Source organism: Mytilus edulis, chromosome 4, assembly GCF_963676685.1.
Source record: "Mytilus edulis chromosome 4, xbMytEdul2.2, whole genome shotgun sequence".
NCBI classification, from domain to species: domain Eukaryota; kingdom Metazoa; phylum Mollusca; class Bivalvia; order Mytilida; family Mytilidae; genus Mytilus; species Mytilus edulis.
The window spans coordinates 29,170,963-29,191,687 of record NC_092347.1 but is presented as its reverse complement, the minus strand read 5'-3'; the positions used below and the strand labels follow the sequence as shown (position 1 = coordinate 29,191,687).

Sequence of the window (20,725 nt, the reverse complement as noted above, 5' to 3'; positions counted from 1 at the left end):
TATCAATGATCTAAATGATGTCAAGGTCAGATGGACATGGACACCTTACACCAAATATAGTTGACCTACTGCTTAAAGTATCAGAAAAACACTCCTATTCACCAAATAAACCCAACTTTGACCAATGAAAAATGAAAATGAGGTCCTGGTCAGATGAATCCTGCCAGACAGATATTTACACATTACACTCATTACATTTTTTCAAAATTTAGTTGACCTATTGCTATAATGTGCAGTATCTTAAAAATAAACACAATGTTATTTCAAACGTGACAAAACAACCCAACATTTCCCACTTTAAAAATCAGAAAGAATTTCAATGGTATTAAACTAAGAGTGATGGTATATACTACTCGCAACCAACCCACATTCCAAACATTTGTTGACCAATCATTCCTAGTTATTGATAAACAGACCCATTCCTGATCACTTAACCAGACTACTGAAGAATGAAAATGAGACTGAGGTCTGACTATACTAACATGGTCTAACCCTGAAAATAATCCATACAAATTTTGGTTAAAAACAAAAGTTGCAAGAGACAATTTTTGTATACAGTAACATCTTGTTCCTGATAAAACTCAAAATAACTGATTTTGTTCATGCACTAAAATAAAATTTCAATTAATAAAAAGAGCAATTGTTGTAAATTACTAAAGTACCCACCTCACACGACAGTTTACTGTCTATAATCTTTAGGATATATTCCTTGACAGCGTCACTGACAAACTGTGAAGCCGTCATTTTCATGTACTGGTCCATTAATGTTGTGGCAAGAGACGTAGCTCTAAATAATGTAGATACTTCCTCTGAAATATAATAGGAATATCAGCATGAAATGTACAGAGTTGTGAAATTTGATGGCTCATGAATGAAGAATGTAGAAAATATATAGCATTTACCATTTTACCCATGGTATTTCATCGGCATCTGTATTTCATCTACATCTGTGTGAAAACATCATTTACAAATGTAACTAGAATCAATAAATCAGAAAATGAATTGTTTCTTGTTTTTTCATAAAATATTTTGTTAGTAAATGGATTACAGAATTCTATCAAATCCTTAAACTAATCAAAATGTATTTAATTTATTGCTCCAACTTTTTTTTCCATTTCATTATTAATGGTTATTAATTAATGTAAAGCTCATCTTACTTTAATGCTCTGGATCATCTTGACCTTGCTATAATGCTAGACTTTATTTCATTGCTAATCCAAGCACATGTCAAGCTAATTGCAGGATATACTTATTGATTTAATTGTTCATTTGTTCTCTTCCTGAACATGAAGGACATATTTGCCACTGGAGTTCCAGCAAACAATCAATCAATATTTCTAATAACCTACCTTCTCTATTAATTTCAAAATCATTCATAGTTTTCAGTATAACTTTTTCTTGCTTTTCGTGTCTGAAAATTTGTAGTAAAGCTTTGGCTAGTGGAATTCTTTCACTGCTACACATGTTGAAAAGTTCTAATAAGTTTATCAGATCACCATTTAATATAAGCTGAAATTAATAAAGACACTTAAATAATATAACTACCAAAAAAAACAAAATAAATTTGAATAAAGAAGAGTTAAAAGTGAGTTCTGAGGTTTAAATTTCCCCAAAATTACCCTCTTTGAACTTTAAAGACAAAAATATTTGATTTAGTTATATGGCTAACAAAGAGATCCCAAGCTTATTAGTGTCAAAAATAAACTGATGATAAATATCTACCCAATTTAACAGTTTATAAATACTTAACATTTAATTGATTTCCTAACATCTTCACAGAATATAAACACCTAACAAAGTTTCAATATAATATTTCAGTTGTATTCATTGATTAATTGGTTATTGCTTTATGACACATTAGCACAAAAAGAGTTGTATTCAGCATCTCTTTCAACAGTAATATGTTCCATTTATCCTTCGCCGTGATAATATGCAGGTTGGAACTGACCCATGCTTTTGATGGCCTCAGATCCGGTTCCTTTAAAAACTACTGTAAATTCAGAAATTATTGCAATTTTGTCATTTTAGATTCAACTGCCATTTTAATTTTTACAATTTTGTTTAACATGTTTAATTCATATGAAATATTTCAAAATGCAAGTTTAAATTATTGCATTTACAACTCTGTCGCATTTTTCGCAATAATTTCTGAATTTAAAGTACTTTTAATTCAGAGCTTTTACTTTTAGGGGATTAGAAACCTTGCTAGTGGTCGGTCTTACCTCCTTTAATGTGGAGTATTTATCTTCAGGCATGATAATCTCATGTTGGTACCTAGCCCTGATTCTAATGGAGCCCACATCACCGCCTTTTATTATACTATTAGAAGGATGTAAGGGATACCATTTATCAAGGGTCTCTCCAGCCTCAAAATCTTGATATTTTATCACAATCTGAGCTGTAAAATACAATCCAACACTGTCATTCACATATAAAAACAGTTTATCACTAAAACATTAACATAAACAGTTTACTACTATGTTATGAACATATAAAAACAGTTTATCACTATGACATAAACATTTTTCTACTATGTCATGAACATAAACAGTTTACTATTGTGACATAAACCTAAACATTTTCCTACTATGTCATGAACATAAACAGTTTACTACTGTGACAAACATAAACAGTTTACTAATGTGACAAACATAAACAGTTTACTACTGTGACAAACATAAACAGTTTACTACTATGTCATGAACATACTCCTTTAACACAGACTATGTCATACACATAACAAGTTTGTCATCTAAGAATTTAAGAAGTTAAGCATTCTTGAGGGAGAAAGGTATAACTAGAGGCTCTAAAGAGCCTGTGTCGCTCACCTTGGTCTATGTGAATATCAAACAATGGACACAGATGGATTCATGACAAAATTGTGTTTTGGTGATGGTGATGTGTTTGTAGATCTTACTTTACTAAACATTCTTGCTGCTTACAATTATCTCTATCTATAACAGTACTTTCTGTGGAAAATGTTATTGAAAATCTTCCAATTTTAAGAAAATTGTTAAAAATTGACTATGAAGGGCAATAACTCCTTAGTGGGTCAATTGACTATTTTGGTCATACTGACTTATTTTTAGTTCTTACTTTGCTGTACATTATTGCTGTTTACAGTTTATCTCTATCTATAATAATATTCAAGATAATAACAAAAAAACAGCAAAATGTCCTCAAAATTACCAATTCAGGGGCAGCAACCTAACAACCGATTATCCGATTCATCTGAAAATTCCAGGGCAGATAGATCATGACCTGATCAACAATTTTACTTCCTCTCAGATTTGCTCTAAATGCTTTGGTTTTTGAGTTATAAGCCAAAAACTGCATTTTACCCCTATGTTCTATTTTTAGCCATGGCGGCCATCTTGGTTGGTTGGCCGGGTCACCGGACACATTTTTTAAACTAGATACCCCAATGATGATTGTGGCCAAGTTTGGTTAAATTTGGCCCAGTAGTTTCAGAGGAGAAGATTTTTGTAAAAGTTAACGCAGGACGACGACGAAGGACGCCGGACGCCAAGTGACGAGAAAAGCTCACTTGGCCTTTCGGCCAGGTGAGCTAAAAAGAGTTCAACTTTTAGTACACTTTTATGGAATTTAGCGGTTTCCTCCAATTTTTACCTAATTCATATTTTCTTGTATAGGGAGAGACAAATAGAGTAAAGTATGCAATTTGTAATTATAAATCTTCCTTTATAGTTGCTGACAAAACATCCAATGTGTAGCTAATATATAATTTTGCTCCTACAGGATATTCAAACAACGAACTGAACAATAACATGATGTGATCATATCTACATAGTCATCATATAAAGAACAACACAAATTAAGACCTACCAATTTCTGTATCTTTTGATCTTCTATTTTGATTATAAACATTAATGCTGAAACCATCTACATCACTTGGTATATCTCTAACAATAAAGAGAAAAATAGCATTACTTAAATGATATCCCACAGAATAAACATATTTTTTTAAATACAGATTTTGTTTTTCTATGTTGAGGAATAACACTATTGTTTCAGATAGGAGTAAAGGTTGGTAACTTATAAAACCTGCTGCAATTGTTTGCAACTGCTTGAAGTCAGGAACCTGATGTTCAGTAGGTGTTGATGTGGTTCATAAGTGTTTCTTTGTTTTTATATAGATTAGACCGTTGGTTTTTCCATTTGAATGGTTTTACATTAGTCATTTTTGGGGCACTTTTATAGTTTGCTGTTCAGTGTGAGTCTCATTGGCACTCATACCACATCTTCTTATATCTAAGTAGTAAGTATTCTATTTTGCAAACTTTTTTTAATAAGTAAATAGTTATCAAAGGTACCAGGATTATAATTCAGTATGCCAGACCCGCTTTTCATCTACATAAGACTCATCAGCGACGCTCATATCAAAATATTTATTAAGCCAAACAAGTTCAAAGTTGAAGAGCATTGAGGATCAAAAATTCCAAAAAGTTGTGCCAAATACAGCTAAGGTAATCTATGCCTGGGATAAGAAGATCCTTAGTTTTTCGAAAAATTCAAAGTTTTGTAAACAGGAAATTTATAAAAATGACCACATTATTGATATTCATGTCAACATCGAAGTGTTGACTACTGGGCTGGTGGTACCCTCGGGGACGAAACGTCCACCAGTAGTGGCAACGACCCAGTGGTGTAAATAGTTATCAAAGGTACCAGGATTATAATTTAGTACGCCAGATGCGCGTTTCGTCTTCATAAGACTCATCAGTGACGCTCATATCAAAATATTTATATAAATTATGTATATTTGACAAAATTCATACCCATTTCTGTTATGTCAAGGAAAATGAAAGAATGCGAGTTATTGTATACTTATGATACCCCCACTATAAGAATTTACGGACATAAAGTTGAAAGATATCTAGTAGTGATAACTCATAAGTATATAGCATAACAGTCTAGTATGCTCACATAAAGCTTGATATAAAATTTCAGAACATATGATTTGTAGATCCTGAGAAAAATGCATTTAACCTTTGAAGCAGGGGTTTAACCATAGTTTTAATTAATTTAAAATCTTGGAAGCTAAATCCTACAAAAAAACGGTAATAATTGAAGAAAAAATATTTTCATCTTTTATACCCTTTTCTAAGTCCACATAAAATACTGAATATTCAAAATTTGGCAAGGAATGCTTTAGTATTATCATCTTCGCTAGCCAAGGGTTAGGATATACTCCTGTTCTCTTCACCCTTGGCGGATTGAGATAAAATTTCAGAGACAAAAGGTAAGGATTTTTATTGGTTGCAGTAGAAACTCAAAAAGCGTCTATAACATGATCAAATGGAGATGTAGAAAGTGTTTGTAAACAATTGCCACTTGTTTATTGTGCAACAAGTCTTTACATCACTAAACATACGACTATATTTAGTGACAACTTGAAAGTTTTTAATCAACTAATAGAAGTTCCTGTGTATGTTTCATGCACAAATGCATGAATGTTGACATATATTTTGTTTCCGGCTTTACCGTGTTTTTACCTCCAAATTGAAGAGTTCAAGTGCTACCATTGGTCAAGAATAATGTATTCAGAATGGGTGTAACTTTAATCTTACGATAGATGGCGCAACATTGATATCACAAACGTTAGCTCAATCTGCAAAGGGTTGAGAGAACTGGAGTGGACCGTAACCCTTGGCTAGTGAAGATGAGTATTATGAACAAACAAAAAGTTCAGATATATCTTTTCCTGCAAAAAAATAATCTATGAAACAATTTGAATTCAGACAATTACCACTTACTCTAAGACAAACTTTTCCTCCCAGTAACTTTTTAATTCTTCCTTCACAGCTGTCCGACAAACTTTAATTGTGCTATTTAAATTCACTATACAATAAGGGTGTGGTAAGGTTTTAGTTGGTAACTGAGGGGCATCACCAATTTCTACCGTCAAGGTACGTAACTCCTTCAATCTTCTTGCCATGGCTTGTGACTTGATGGGTTGAGTGTTTACACAGTACGGTTTAAGAACTTTTAACCATCGCTGAAATGTCATATCATATCTTAATTCACAAATAATTTAAAGCATTTGGCACTGCTAAAACATGCCCCCAAAACACATTTATTGAGAATAAGGAGTGCTTTTAATATTACTAATTTTACAGAAAAATTCACACTATTAAAACATTCACTGTTTATTGCATTGTATAAAGCAATGAAATGAAAAATGAAACACAGCAAGATTTAAATTTCCTATCTAAATCTAAATTGTGAACTAATTGATGCAAAAATTTGATGAAACACAGTATTAACAAATTAAACTGCAAGCTACTGTTCACTGAATATACCCCGCCTAAATATGGATAATTTTAAGTGTAAAAATATGTAGGTGTTCCTTAAGCAGGAAGTAATTGAGTGATGAATCTGAAAACGCAATACATGGTATAGCTGACTTACATGTATATAAACCCTGAAACCAAATTTCAGAAATCATTATGATGTAGTTTCTGAGAAAAATGTGACGAAAAATTTTCATGGGACGGACAGACAGACAGACAGACAGACAAAGAGGTAAAACAGTATACCCCACTTTTTTAAATGCTTTTCTAGAGCTCTAAACCTACCTGTGCATCATCACCATTCTCAGCACAGAGATAATATAACTGGAAATGGTTGTAGGGGTTGGCATTGGTGATTAACTGGAAACAGTTTGGTCTGAAATTATATAGTAGTTATTGTATAGTAAGGATAAAATATCAACAGGAAACAACTGGACATTTTACATTTATATTATGCTTGGTTCATAAAATAATTGATTCTAACTGAAATTCAAGTCAGTTATAGGAATGTAAAAGTTACATCTTTTACTTCTGTATTAGTATCTGTTATAGTACTATCCTGTAATACTTGTAGGGTAAAGATAAAATTCAAGAGGAACTCAATGTTAGACTACAATAAAACTTAAACAATCAAAGACTAATTTTGAATGAAAGAACAAATTTGCCCTTTTGACTTATGTACATGGCAAGAAGGCAAAACATGCATAAATTTGTACTATCTAATAATTGAAATTCCTTTAATTGCAGAAATTTGACATTTTGATACTTAGTTCATTTTATTCCTTACTTATATGTCTTAAACATGTTCATCTGATAATCTCATACCTGCCAAAGAAGCTGTCATGGACTGGATATAGTGAGCTGAAATTTAAGTCTATCAAGCCTTTAGGTCGAGATCTCTGAAAAAAGAAAACATCACCCTGTATTTGTATTGTCTACTTCAAGCAGATAATAATGAGGCCATTTTCCATTTATATTGTTTCAATAAATATTTTTCCTTGTTTAAACAGATAAAATAAATTTAATTTAAAATTTTGAAGATGACAAGAATAATTAAAAAATTTAAAAAAAGATGTATTTTAACAACTACAAAAAAGCGAAAAAGTAAAGCTGGGATCAACTATTGCATGAATACACTTACAAAGTTAAACAATCTTGAAAATAAATTACAGCAATATCAACGGGTCAGGACTTCAATGACAACAAAATATTGTTTGTGAAAACAGGATTGTTTAGAGTTCATAAAAGAGTGACAATTTAAATATTTCTTTATTTCACATTATGACAGTCCTACTTCTTGGACTATAATATCCTGTTTGTTCAATTTCAATGTACTGAAAAAAATCAAATATCTAGAGTGGACTTTGACCTGATAGAACATGTTGATTGTAATGAGTCTGTTTAGTGCATTTGTTATTTCCTATCTATCAATGTTTCAATTCTTAAAACAAACCTTTTCATTTTCTAAATAGCACAGTTGTTTTTCACTACCAATCAACACAAAAAACATATTTTTCCACTTTTTCTTCTGTGTACCTGTAAATTATATAATGTATCTTTCTTGCTAAACAGAGTAAAATGAAATCAAGAAATCATAATATATTCAAAAGATGACTTAACTGAGTGATCAAGAATTTGATGAAAATATAAGATAATGGTATCTTAAAATAAGAAAAAAAGTTACTGGAACTGACATCTTTAACGAGTTATTTTCAAGGTACAGTAAATTGATTAAGACACAGATTTTGGCCAATTCAGCAGAAAATCAAAATAAAAATACATCTATCTCTTTTAATTACTGAAATATTGCTGAACGACCTCTTTCAAAATATGTGCACATTAAATCATGCTGTTAAAAAAAAAACTGTATGGATAATTGTCTTTACCTTTTCTTATATGTAAGAATCCTTTGAAATCAAACTTGTTGGTTCTCCCGATGAAGGTACCCTGTGAAGTATTTCTAATTGATTCATACAAATCATCTGCAGAACCATCAAGCTCTGACTTCTTCTTCTGACCTGTCTCCTGTAAAACGAAATAATTTGAAAATAAAACTAAGACCATTACCCTTATCAATAGACCTTATAGCTATTTGGAAATCTGCACCGCTTGACCTGAGAATCCATACAACAATCACTTTTCCATAGTGGCGTCAAAATTTTACAAGAAAGTTTGTTATGTCCAATAATGGCAGACAAATAGCAATAAGGCATATCTGTCATATTTTTTTTAGATTTGTTTAATTTTTCATGTTGGGTTGTTGTTTCATGGATGAACATGTAACATGTTTTTCTTTGTTTTTTTTTTAGATTTACTATTGCCTTGCAGACTCAACAGAATACTGTTAAGAAAGTCAAATTTGAATAAATGATTACATAATAGCTTTAGTTGTTAACATGCATATATTTATAAAGTAGACTTGATCAGCTAGAAAAATATTGTGCTGACTGGTGCCTGAAAGTTAATATTAGAAAGACTAAAGTCATAATTTTTAATAAGGCTGGAAGGAAAATTCAGGAGAATTTTCGACTGCAGAATAACTTGATTGACTGTGTCGCTCATTACAAATATTTAGGTGTTCACTTTACTGCTTCTGGAAGTTTTCATCTAGCTAAAACTGAACTTTATAATAAGGCTCTTAAGGCCTACTTTAAACTTAGAAAGGATTTTATCAATTTGTCTCCTGGAATAAAATCTTGTGTTCATATTTTTGATCATACCCTTAAACCCATTCTGTTATATAATTCAGAGGTATGGGGAGGTTATAATGTCTCTTGTAATAAATTACAGTCTTCCTTATTTAATCTTGAAAATATTTTTAAAAATCTTAAGTGTGAGAATCTCCATCTTAAATTTTCTAAATTTATACTTGGTGTACACAAAAGGAGTGTCAATTTTGCTGTATTATCAGAACTGGGACATTTCCCCTTACATTATGATATTGTAAAGTCAATTGTAAAATACTGGTATAGATTTGAAAATCTTACAACTGAATTCAGTCTATTGAAAGATGCTTATAAATGCAGCCAAGAGCTTCACAAATCTAACATAACTTCTTGGTTCTCATTTGTTAAAAAAGTATTAGAAGTTTTTGAAATTAAACAAGAAGTAAAACATTTCGGACAATATAAATTTTTGAACATATCTAGTAAATTAATTCACACTAAATATATTAGCAATTGGTATGCTAGCCAAAATAAAGCTTCTGATGGAAAACTGTTTAATTATGTGAAATTTAAGCAGAATTTTGGTTATGAAAATTATCTTTCTTTAATTAAGAACTTTGATTTTAGAAGATCTATATGCAAATTACGTATTTCTGCTCATAAGCTTCAAATTGAAGTTGGTCGTTTTTCAAATATTCCACGAAATGAAAGAATTTGCAAAAAATGCTCCTCTGGCTGTGTTGAAGATGAAATCCATTTTTTAACTAACTGTGAAAATTTTAAATCAGATAGAGATGCTCTCTTTGACTTTGTTTGTCAAAGAATTCCAAATTTTTCTATACTTGATAATCAGCATAAATTTATTTATTTATTAAACTGTGAAGACAATCAGGTCCTTAATGCTGCTGGTAAATTTATTAAAGTGAATATGAGTTAGTAATTGTATTGTAACTGTATGTAAAAAAAATAAAATTGTTTGTATCTATGTATCTATGCAAATCAATATTCTTTTGCCTTATTCATGTATACTCTGTATGCCCCTTGTGGGCCCTTAATTGGAAATAAAATATGTTCTGTTCTGTTCTGTTCTATATGGCATACAATAAACAACATTACATTAATACTAGATGTTTTGAGTTTGTTTTACATAGTTAAATTTTAATACTTTTTTCAATTTTTAAGTTTGTAGCTAAGTAGAAATAGAATTGTTTCCTACCCTAAGTACTGCCAGTTATAAGGATTTTCAAGTTTGTGGTCGAAGTAAAAATATAATAGTTCCTTACCCTAACTACTGGTGTGACTAGTGTAAAACCCTCCACGATTTCTTCTTTCTTGTAACGCTCTATAATACCATCCAAACTATAAAATAAAATGAAACACTCTGAATTTCTGACCAAGGGTGAGTTACTACAAATTTTTATTATATAGCATGGCATGAAATTTACTTTTCAATCAAGGTATTTGTAAATAAATTTTAAAATATGGCATTAATTGGGCTGCATGTAAGTCATGTTTTTGAAAACTACATACTAATCCTTGTGTTTAGTTATATAGTTTTAAAGATGTTTATTTGCTTATTTCATAATTTTTCTTTAGAATGTACAGCTTAATCCTCTTAAAATTTATTAGCAGTATATTGCTAGAAATATAGATTTTACCACTGCATCTAGTGTAAAATGATATTTATCCACTCGACAGTTCAATTGTCAAATGTAAAACATGATGCTTGCCGAGCGTTTTAAATATTTAAAATTTAACTGTCTTGAGTGGATAAATATCACATTGGATGAGATTTTGAGGTGGAATCTGTTTCTCTAAAGATTTATAGTCGATATCAATATTTTTAAATTTTCTGAATCGCCTGCAAAAAGATGTGTTCTTTCTGTGTAAAGTCATCAGATAGGGTCGCCTATTTTCAGGAATTCACAATAAGAAATTCAGAGAAAAACAAGAACATTTGACGTCATAATCAAATTTTGACCAATGAAGAACTGAGATCAAACGAACCACCCATTGATTACACATTGATTAAAAAAAATAATCAACCGGTCAGAAAAAGGAAAAATCAGCTAAGAATTGGAGAAATTTCCAACTCTAAAAAATAAAACAAAGGACACAAACCTGTCAAAGTATCTTCCTCCCATCAGTAACTGACGTTCATGTTTCTCTATCCTAAACCTTTGTACTATTTTGTCACATAGTACAAATAACGAATAATTTCCTGGTGAGTTCTCACTTGGTCGGACTAAAAAACTGCCTTGACCTCCTATAATAAAGAACATATTTTCTCATTATTTATAATGTTGCAACATTTATTTGTCATATCTTCCAGATTTTTATTTGACATATATGCCTTACTTTTAGCCTTATCTTCATGGCTTGTAAATTGCCATATCTGCCTTGCTTCAAGTCAAACCTCTTGTCTTTTTATTTGCCATATCTACCAATATACATATATTTCTGCCTTTTTTATTTTTAAAGATTTCCCTTTCTTGATTTAGTTCACTTAATTTTTTTAAGAAGGTAGATTAAACGATGTTTCAAAAAATATGGGATGTGACGGAGGGTTGATTTTGTTCCCTTGAACAATGCTCAAGAGCATTAAATGGTACTGTATACACATTACTTTCAAACCCAAGTTGTTTTATGCAATATTTCATTTTCTAAGTGAACTTTATCATCTGTAATTGGCTTTTGCACAGGATGTTGAAGGTTGGATCATGTTAAATACTGACAATAATAGTTATTTTCCCCCCTGGTAGATACATTACCTTGTCTTAGCTTTTCTACAGCATCTTCTTTTGAAATGTTTGGCTGAAAATAGCATAAACTCTCGTCTGGATCAATGTTTCCATTCTAAAAAATAAATATGAAAACACTGTGGCATTTTTCATCTATTCATCAGCTATATGCCATATCTGAATTTTGACAAATCAATAAACGCAAAAAAAAACAAAGATGAAAGACAGCAACTAATGATAATAGTATGGAACTTGTGTTACAAGAGAGTAAACATACAATGTATTGTATACTGGTTAAACCACAACAGATTACATTATACAACACAATTAATTTTGCTCATTAATATTGTGTGTAGTAATATAGAAACTAAATCATATAACTTTAACTTTAACAAAGCACATTTATCCTGTTAATCAACTTTAATTTTCTCTTGGTAGAAACACTAAAAGACCAGAATGCTTTTAAACATATAATTTTTTTTCTTTACCAGATCTTCCACTAAAGCTCCATGAATCTGTCCATGCTCCCCTGAGGTCTGTGACTTCACCCATAACCAGGAATTTCCCATCTCATTTAACACAGTAAAGACATCTCCCTTATCAAAACTGAAATATTCAAGCATACTGTTTTAACATAGTTTTCCTAGTTTAAGCTCAGCGAGAGGACCCAGAAAAGTACAGTTTAATACTACTTGAAATCTTTAACCTTTGACAAAAATTCAAAAATTCAAAATCACTGGGATTTGTGTATAAACTTGTAAAATTATTCTCTTTTCATTTTCATAATTTTGCTCAAGATTTCATTTCTTAAATGTTAAATGCAAATACTTCCATTCATGTCCAGTGAAGGATGTTTATTCAATATTGTCGACATCGCGATATCTACAATGTTAACACGATATAGTGTCAACATTGTTTACATTGTTTGAACCCTTATATAATGTATACATCGTTGACATCGCGATGTATACAATGTTAAAACGATGTTGTGTCAACATCGTTTACATTGTTTGAACCCTTATATATTGTTTACATCGTTGACATCGTTAACATTGCGATGTATACAATGTAAACACGATGTCGTGTCAACATCGTTGACATTGTTTGAACTCTTATATATTGTTTACAACGTTGACATCGTTAACATCGCGATGTTTACAATGTTAACACGATGTCGTGTCAACATCGTTTACATTGTTTGATCCCTTATGTATTGTTAACATCGTTGACATCGTTAACATTGCGATGTATACAATGTAAACACAATTTCGTGTCAACATTGTTGACATTGTTTGAACTTTTATATATTGTTTACATCGTTGACATCGTTAACATCATTATGTTTACATGGTTAACGCGATGTCGTGTGAACAACGTTGACATTGTTTGAACTCTTGAATATTGTTTACATCGTTGAAATCTTTAACATAGCGATGTATACATATAAGAAGATGCGGTATAAGTTCAAATGAGACAACTTTTTATTTAAGTTACATCTTTTATAAGTAAACCCCTATATGTTTGTCATTAATACGGAGTTTTGGTTTTTATCGAGTAGCAAGCTATGAAAGGCACAAAAAAACATTAGTGTAAAACTATTTGAACTGGAAAAATAAAGGTCTAATGTAAAAAACATGAAACCAGAAACACGTATGAACAATTCAACAAACGACAACTACTGAACGACAGATTCCTGACTAAGGACAGGTGCAAACAAATGCAGTTAGTTTAACGTTTTTAGTTACGTACCATAGACTCAATATAAAATATAAACACGATTTTGACACAATATTGTTAGCATTGTTATGTGAACAATTTAAACAGAAATGTATTTATAAAAAAAGATGTGGTATGATTGCAAATAAGTAAAATTTCCAGTACATACATACTAACTGACACATCTATAGATAACCGTATGGCCTTTAACATTGAGCAAAGTTTATATGGCATAGTTAACAATAAAGACGCCGACATGAAAAATGGAAACAATTTTAACAATATAACTAACTGCTTAACCATGTTAACTTATTTAAAAAAAAAGAACAAAAAAAAATGTATATACAACAACAACAACATTTTGACACTATATTGTTAACATTACGATGTATACGATGTCAACGACGATGTAAACAGAAAGGTGTAGACACTATATATACAATGTAAACACGATGTTGACACAATATTGTCAACATCGCGATGTATACGATGTGAACGATGTAAACAGAAAGGTATGTAGACTTTATATATATAAATACAATATAAACACGATGTTGACACGATATTGTCAACATCACGATGTATACAATGTGAACGATGTAAACAGAAAGGTATAGACTCTATATATACAATATAAACACGATGTTGACACAATATTGTCAACATCGCGATGTATACGATGTGAACGATGTAAACAGAAAGGTATAGACTCTATATATACACGATGTTGACACAATATTGTCAACATCGCGATGTATACAATGTGAACGATGTAAACAGAAAGGTATAGACTTTATTTATATATATATACAATATAAACACGATGTTGATACAATATTGTCAACATCGTGATGTATACGATGTGAACGATGTAAACAGAAAGCTATAGACTCTCTATATATACAATATAAACACGATGTCGACATGATATTGTCAACATCCCGATGTATACGATGTGAACGATGTAAACAGAAAGGTATAGAACATATTGATAGGATACAATGTAAACACAATAACGACACTATAAAGTTGACATTGCGATGTTGACAATATCGACAAAACATCGTGCACTGGACATAGTTCAATACTTCTGCCCTAAGTTTCGTAAAATTCCATGAAGATTTGACAAAGTAATTGATGTCGTAATAAAATAAGAATGCGTTCATGGACAAAATATAATGCAAATTCAATAATGTTCCCATTAATAAAGGGACATAACTCTGGAATGATGTAAGTGATGCAACCAATATTTGAGCTTGATTTAGCAATTTATCTACATAAAGGGGCATAACTCTAAAATGGAGAAAGTAATGTGGACTTTCACCACCACCTCAATTCAATAATAACATTAAGTAGAGGCAAAGAAAAGATTGATTGCTGAAACAGCAAAGTTGCCAATTTTTCCATTCATACAGGGACATAACTAGAGAAAGGTGATGGTGATGCCATCCAAATTTACGCTTGAACTGTGTTTTAAAATAAACATTGTATTTATCTAAAAGTACTTTCTGTAATTAATTAATTGATGGTTATCTATTAAACCCTTGTTGATCTTTTGGTATCTATTATATAATTCATAAAATGTGTATAACTTACTATTACATGTATGTTCAAGTGCAAATTAAAATAAATTTGTAATGAATAAACAACTTTACCTGAGTTCATCTGTTTCTGGCATTTTAGAAAATGGATAGATAGCAACTACTTTCCTCTTATCATCAACTGGCTACAAAGGTAAGATAATAAACCTAAGTATTTACATTAACATTACAACCACTGCCACCTCTATTCATTGTCATCACTTTTCCTTTTGGATTACCACAATCATTTTGACAATTGACATACAAATGTATTAGAAAAAAAGTTTGAGTACAATATGCCTTTTTCAAAGTTGCAATATTTATTCTTATCGTCCTTCCCTACGCCTATATCTATATTACTGGTGTAAACAGACAGAGTAGCTGGAGAGAACCAAGAACTGTAATTATAACCACATTTCTTATCTTTATATTTTAACCTGTGCTATTGGTATTTACCTCAGGTGGTTCTACAGGGGATTTAAGTTGTTCCTCCTTCAGTAAGTATGAAACTGATGTGTAGTAACCTATAAGTAGCGACAGAGAGTCAAAACGCCTCCCACCAATGTAATAGTCACCACAATACGATGAAATCCTGAAAATAATAAAAATATACATGTACGTATAGTTCTTCCCTTGACAGAATTATGAAAGATGCTAAAGTTACAGCAATACAAGTTAAACACCTCCTACTGATATAAATTCTTCATCATCCATCCTTAAAAGAGGAAGAACATATTAGTCATAATAATGATGATAAACAGAAACTGTTCTAAAATGTAAAACAAGATTAACCCCAAATCACACTACCCGACACTTCGTCAAATATGCATTAATTGGCAAAGAAACATTCAGTGTGAGTTAAGGATCTGTATAAACATTGTAAAGGCCATACTTTTACCTATAATGGTTTACTTTTTACATATTGTGATTTGGATGGAGAGTTTTCTCATTGCAATTGGCACTCATACCACATCTTCTTATATCTATTACATATTTGTTTGTGACAGGATGATTTTAAATGGGACTAATCACATATACATGTACTTCAGAGTTATATTTGTTCATAATAATATCTCAATCTTTTTTTCTTTTTGATAAATCTTCATGACTTCTTATAATTGACCATTGCTAAGCATAAAATGAAACATCACAGTGTCATGCAGCAGGAATAAAAGTCCTACTGGGCTTGCAATTACCAGTACATGAAATGTTAGACTGTAACTTTAACACTAGAGAACAACTATAACCTGTAAACATGTATTTTGCACCTCTGATTCAACAATAATCACTTACTTGAAATGAGTCATTCCATTTTTCCCTAGGTATGACAATACATATGATCCTTTGTTACTTTCACTTTCACGAACAAGGTAACATCCCACTTCTCCTGCAGTTCTTAATCTTTCTTCAGCTTTCTGTCTCCCCAGACAACCATGATACCACCTAAAAACATCACATCAAATAATTTATGCTACATACTAGGTACACATTGTTCTCTCTTTTAGCATCAAGGTAACATAATTCAATAGTAACACTGTTAATTCATTGTACAGTAAATATGAAATTCTATGATAGTTTATCCTGGATCATGAATTTCAACAACTACATTTTGTAAACTTTCCTCTACATGCTCTTTGCCAAGATGCTTTTAAATTTCTAGTAGGGTACACTGCTTTTATGGATTTTATTTAATTAAACAACAGTTATAAGCATATTTCAAACTAACATGATAATTTAAGGATGCCAAATATTTGTAGATAGTTTCTATGATGAATCACTTCTTCCTGTCCAGGAAATAGTATCTATTGTTTCAATTATTATTTTATTTATTAATTTGAATTGTTTCCCACAGAAACCAGAGCAGGAAAAAACGTATTTGGTTTATTTAGCATACAATGAAAATAATACCGACATTCATTTACACAAATAGACATTCCATTGCTATATTGTACATGTTGTATCACATCTTTAAACCAATTAGTTTATAGTGTTTTGCAGGTATAATTATCACATATGACTTTTCCACCAATATAATAAATGTAAGAATATAATCAAGTATTTTGACTTGTAAGTCAAATGTCAAGGTTACATAAAGGTCATGGTGATATGATACACACAGTATTAGGGTACTTCAACTTCATGCCAATAATATAATTATAAACCTGTGTACAAAGATAAAAAAATAGTTTTAACCCAAACAAAGTTGTATAAAAAGAAAAAGAAAAGACAGTAGAAGTCAACAAAAGGAGACATAACTAACAGTTGGATACAAAAAGAATTACTGAACTAGGTTGCTGTAATTCAAATTTTACTTGAGTTACTGAGAGTTAGGCTCATTTTTTGTAGATAATATTTTACTGATAATATCTATCATTTACACTTTCTCTATAGAATTTCTATACTTTGGACACACACAAATAAATGGTACGAAAGTTACCCCCACTTGTAACTACAATATATAAACAAGAGTCAATAAAGGGACATAACTTGAGAACAGTGAAAGTAATGCCACCCATATTCAATCTTGATATGTGTTAGTGGTAATAATTTGTGTTGAAAGTTCATATACCATTTGGTTGAGGCAAAGTAGAGTGTTAATCAGCAAATTCAGGTGTTTTTCCATTTATAAAGGGACATAACTTAGGAACAGTGAATCTAACACCAGCCAAATTCAAATTTCAACTGTTTGGTAGAAATAGGAATTATGTTAAAAGTTTCATTTGGTTAAGGCAAACTTAAGTAAGAAAACAGAAACAAATTTCAGGTCATGCATACAGATAGATAAGGGTAAACCTTTTAAGCCCCCTTCAAGAGCATAAAAACTTTTAAATCAGCAAAAATCCTCATTTCAACCTGAGCAATAACTCTTTGAGGAGTCATCAGACCGCTAGGTAGATTAATAAATGGAACCACTTCTTGCCACGTATCCTGTTTAAATTGGTTTCAAAAATCTTGATTTTCCTTTATAGTCACCATTTTTGTTTACCTGTGTGAATTGAAGATCACTTCAGCTAGTTGTTGCCTTTATACTGATTTTGATGGCAACAATTTAATACTTAGCTATAAGTTAAAGCGATTTTGAAAATATTGTTAACTTATGCATTAAGCTTAATCCACATTTTGGCTGCAAGATTATTCCCTGAGGTAATATTAATTTACAGTAATAATCCTTTGCAACAAAAAGAAAAGCTTTAATTCCACAAATCCACAATTTTCATTAACATACTTTCATTTTATTTCATTTTCATAGAGGAACAAATAGCATACATATGATAGATTCAGGAATTTCTTTTTTACATCTTTTTGTTGTAAATGTTGCACGCCCATTTAAAAATGGGCCCTTAGAAAAAAAGATTGTCGTCAAGTTGGTTATTCTTCAATCTTCCAACTTAATGTGTTTACATATATTTATAGCATGTTTATCATGTATATATTTTCAATATCAGTTGAAAGAATAATTGAGGGGATTTTGGTTCTGCTTTTGTTTTCCAGTTGATTGTTGACTGCTCATGTATATGATTAACTTTCCAGAATGATATAATGAGTACAAATAAACTCATCTTTGATACCATGCCAGGATTAAATTTAACAAAGAGAAAATTAAAGCAAACATGTATATAGTGTAATATTCATGCCTCCATTTCTTTTTTTTTTTACTTTTTATTCAATGAGTCGACAATGTCATTGGTCTAGATGTACAAGAAAGATATTTCTATACATTTATAACATGATAAATAGATGAAAAATTAACAAATAATAACAATACTTATGCATGTTTTTCAGCATCGAAAAAGTCATTTTGCTAGAAAACTTTAGTCTAGATACTCATTGATTCAAACACTATTACTGGCCAAACACCCTCCAATCTAAATTGGACATGTTGGAAGGAGACATTTGTAGGATTGCAATTAGGGATAAGGGGGCCACCTAAACCCAATCAGAGGCCTTGTACCCTGACAGGCCATTAGGGGGCCAGGGATGCTAAGTGATGATCAATTGATATTCAAATCATAGGCTGAATTGATTTTGTCAACAAAATATTCAGGATTCTAGTATTTTATTGTGTCATTTAAGAAAATCTGAGATATTTCAAGTGACAATATATAATGCTGACCATGAAGGAAACATTTTTGACAAGATAATCCCAATTTGTTTTTTTATGAACAGACGCACATTGTTACATAAGTATGTGCTAGTAATAATTTATTGTGTCTCTTTGACCCCTTTGGAATATCAGAATGGGACATTTACAGTGATCTGGAAGGTTTTTCTCACTATGGGCCCTGGGCCCCTCAAAAATAAATTCAATGGGCCATTTTAAAAAATAATGGGCCATGTTGTCAAATGAGTGGGCCATTTTAATTGACTTCTGTAAAAAAAAAGATATCAGTATATTTTGGCAAAGAGGTGTTGATACTTACCTTTATGATTTTAAATAAAATCATGGATATTGTTCCTGTGATTTTATTATTTCAATTTCAATGAGCATACAATAACTTCTTCCAACCCCAACAATATTTAAGTCAACCTTTATTTACAATGTTTAAACTGGTACTGTTGCCTTGTTCATGTTCATGGTTTTTTTTTGTACATTAAATTTGGGTCTTCGTCGATACCATACCTATTCGAGACATTCCGTATCAGAGGACATTTCAGGCATTTCCTCTGCACTTCTTGTATTATTATAACTTCATCACAGTGACAAGAATAACATATATAGTACCATTCATAGAACATACATTGTACATTAACAACAAATCGCTGAAGTCATGTTTACAAAATGTGAAAACGAGCCAAAGACCAAAAAATGACAAGGACAGTTAGGCGTCTTTTATGGAGACAAAAATTATATTCCTAAAAAGTCTTGGGGTTCTTCAATCAAAATAATAATAAGCTAAACTAAATGAGATTATTATTAGAGTTAAATCTCGTCTGTACTAGCCATATTTAACAAATTTAAAGTTGTTTATAAACAAATATATCATGAATGATGGTTAATTACGTTTTTCGGGTTATCAGTTAGACCGCAAGGTTCTATTATTACAATAGGAAAACACCGAGACGTTAAATCGCATGGTTCTATTATGATAGGGAAACACCCGAGACGTCCCAAAAATATATAGGTGCTCCTATTATTGGAGGAACATTACACAGTTGTGTACACACACATGGCGGCACGGAACACGATCGGAAATTCATTTGACGATATCTAAACATTTTGAAACAAAGTGAAAAATATCATGCGCCACGTGGGCGCTTACATTTGTCACTGTATGCACCATTTCTTGTCAATATGTGCTATAGGCGCACGTCCTTCCCGATCACTGCATTTAAACCAAAAATGGACAAGGTGCAATCCCAATGATCTCTCATTTTTGTAGATTTGCAATATTTCAACCCAAACAGCTATGTCAAAGAAGGGTGAGGGTGAATCTCCCTGGTTTAAAGTTGAGTTAGCAGGTGTGATATATCGATGGTCATTGTTAACAACAGAAAAAAATGAAAACATATTTAAATGACCAATTTATAAATTAAGGGATGGATCTGACATTTGAAGTAGATCCTAAAATGCTCAATCTTAAGGCATGTTGGCACAAACTATCCCAATGTGCAGGTTTTCTCTTTTGTGCTTTTGCTCAGCATATTTTCCTCTTTGTGCAATAAAATGGTATGCGCTGGTTGCATGTAAGATTGGGACATGACATAGC

At 31.3% G+C, this 20,725-nt stretch overlaps 1 protein-coding gene across 1 annotated transcript in view; it reads right to left on the bottom strand.

The window, feature by feature from the left end:
• LOC139519362 (ras GTPase-activating protein 1-like) overlaps nt 1-20,725 on the bottom strand; it is a 30,355-nt gene that overhangs the window by 8,917 nt on the left and 713 nt on the right. Inside the window, exons 2-17 of the mRNA XM_071311371.1 lie at nt 16,311-16,460; nt 15,474-15,609; nt 15,093-15,163; nt 12,210-12,327; nt 11,752-11,836; nt 11,102-11,246; nt 10,264-10,339; nt 8,201-8,339; nt 7,768-7,850; nt 7,140-7,213; nt 6,600-6,690; nt 5,778-6,019; nt 3,847-3,923; nt 2,223-2,398; nt 1,350-1,509; nt 667-809 (exon numbers count right to left, since the gene is read on the bottom strand). Coding sequence (XP_071167472.1) covers nt 667-809; nt 1,350-1,509; nt 2,223-2,398; nt 3,847-3,923; nt 5,778-6,019; nt 6,600-6,690; nt 7,140-7,213; nt 7,768-7,850; nt 8,201-8,339; nt 10,264-10,339; nt 11,102-11,246; nt 11,752-11,836; nt 12,210-12,327; nt 15,093-15,163; nt 15,474-15,609; nt 16,311-16,460 — 1,966 coding nt within the window. The remainder of the gene's footprint in view (nt 1-666; nt 810-1,349; nt 1,510-2,222; nt 2,399-3,846; nt 3,924-5,777; nt 6,020-6,599; nt 6,691-7,139; nt 7,214-7,767; nt 7,851-8,200; nt 8,340-10,263; nt 10,340-11,101; nt 11,247-11,751; nt 11,837-12,209; nt 12,328-15,092; nt 15,164-15,473; nt 15,610-16,310; nt 16,461-20,725) is intronic.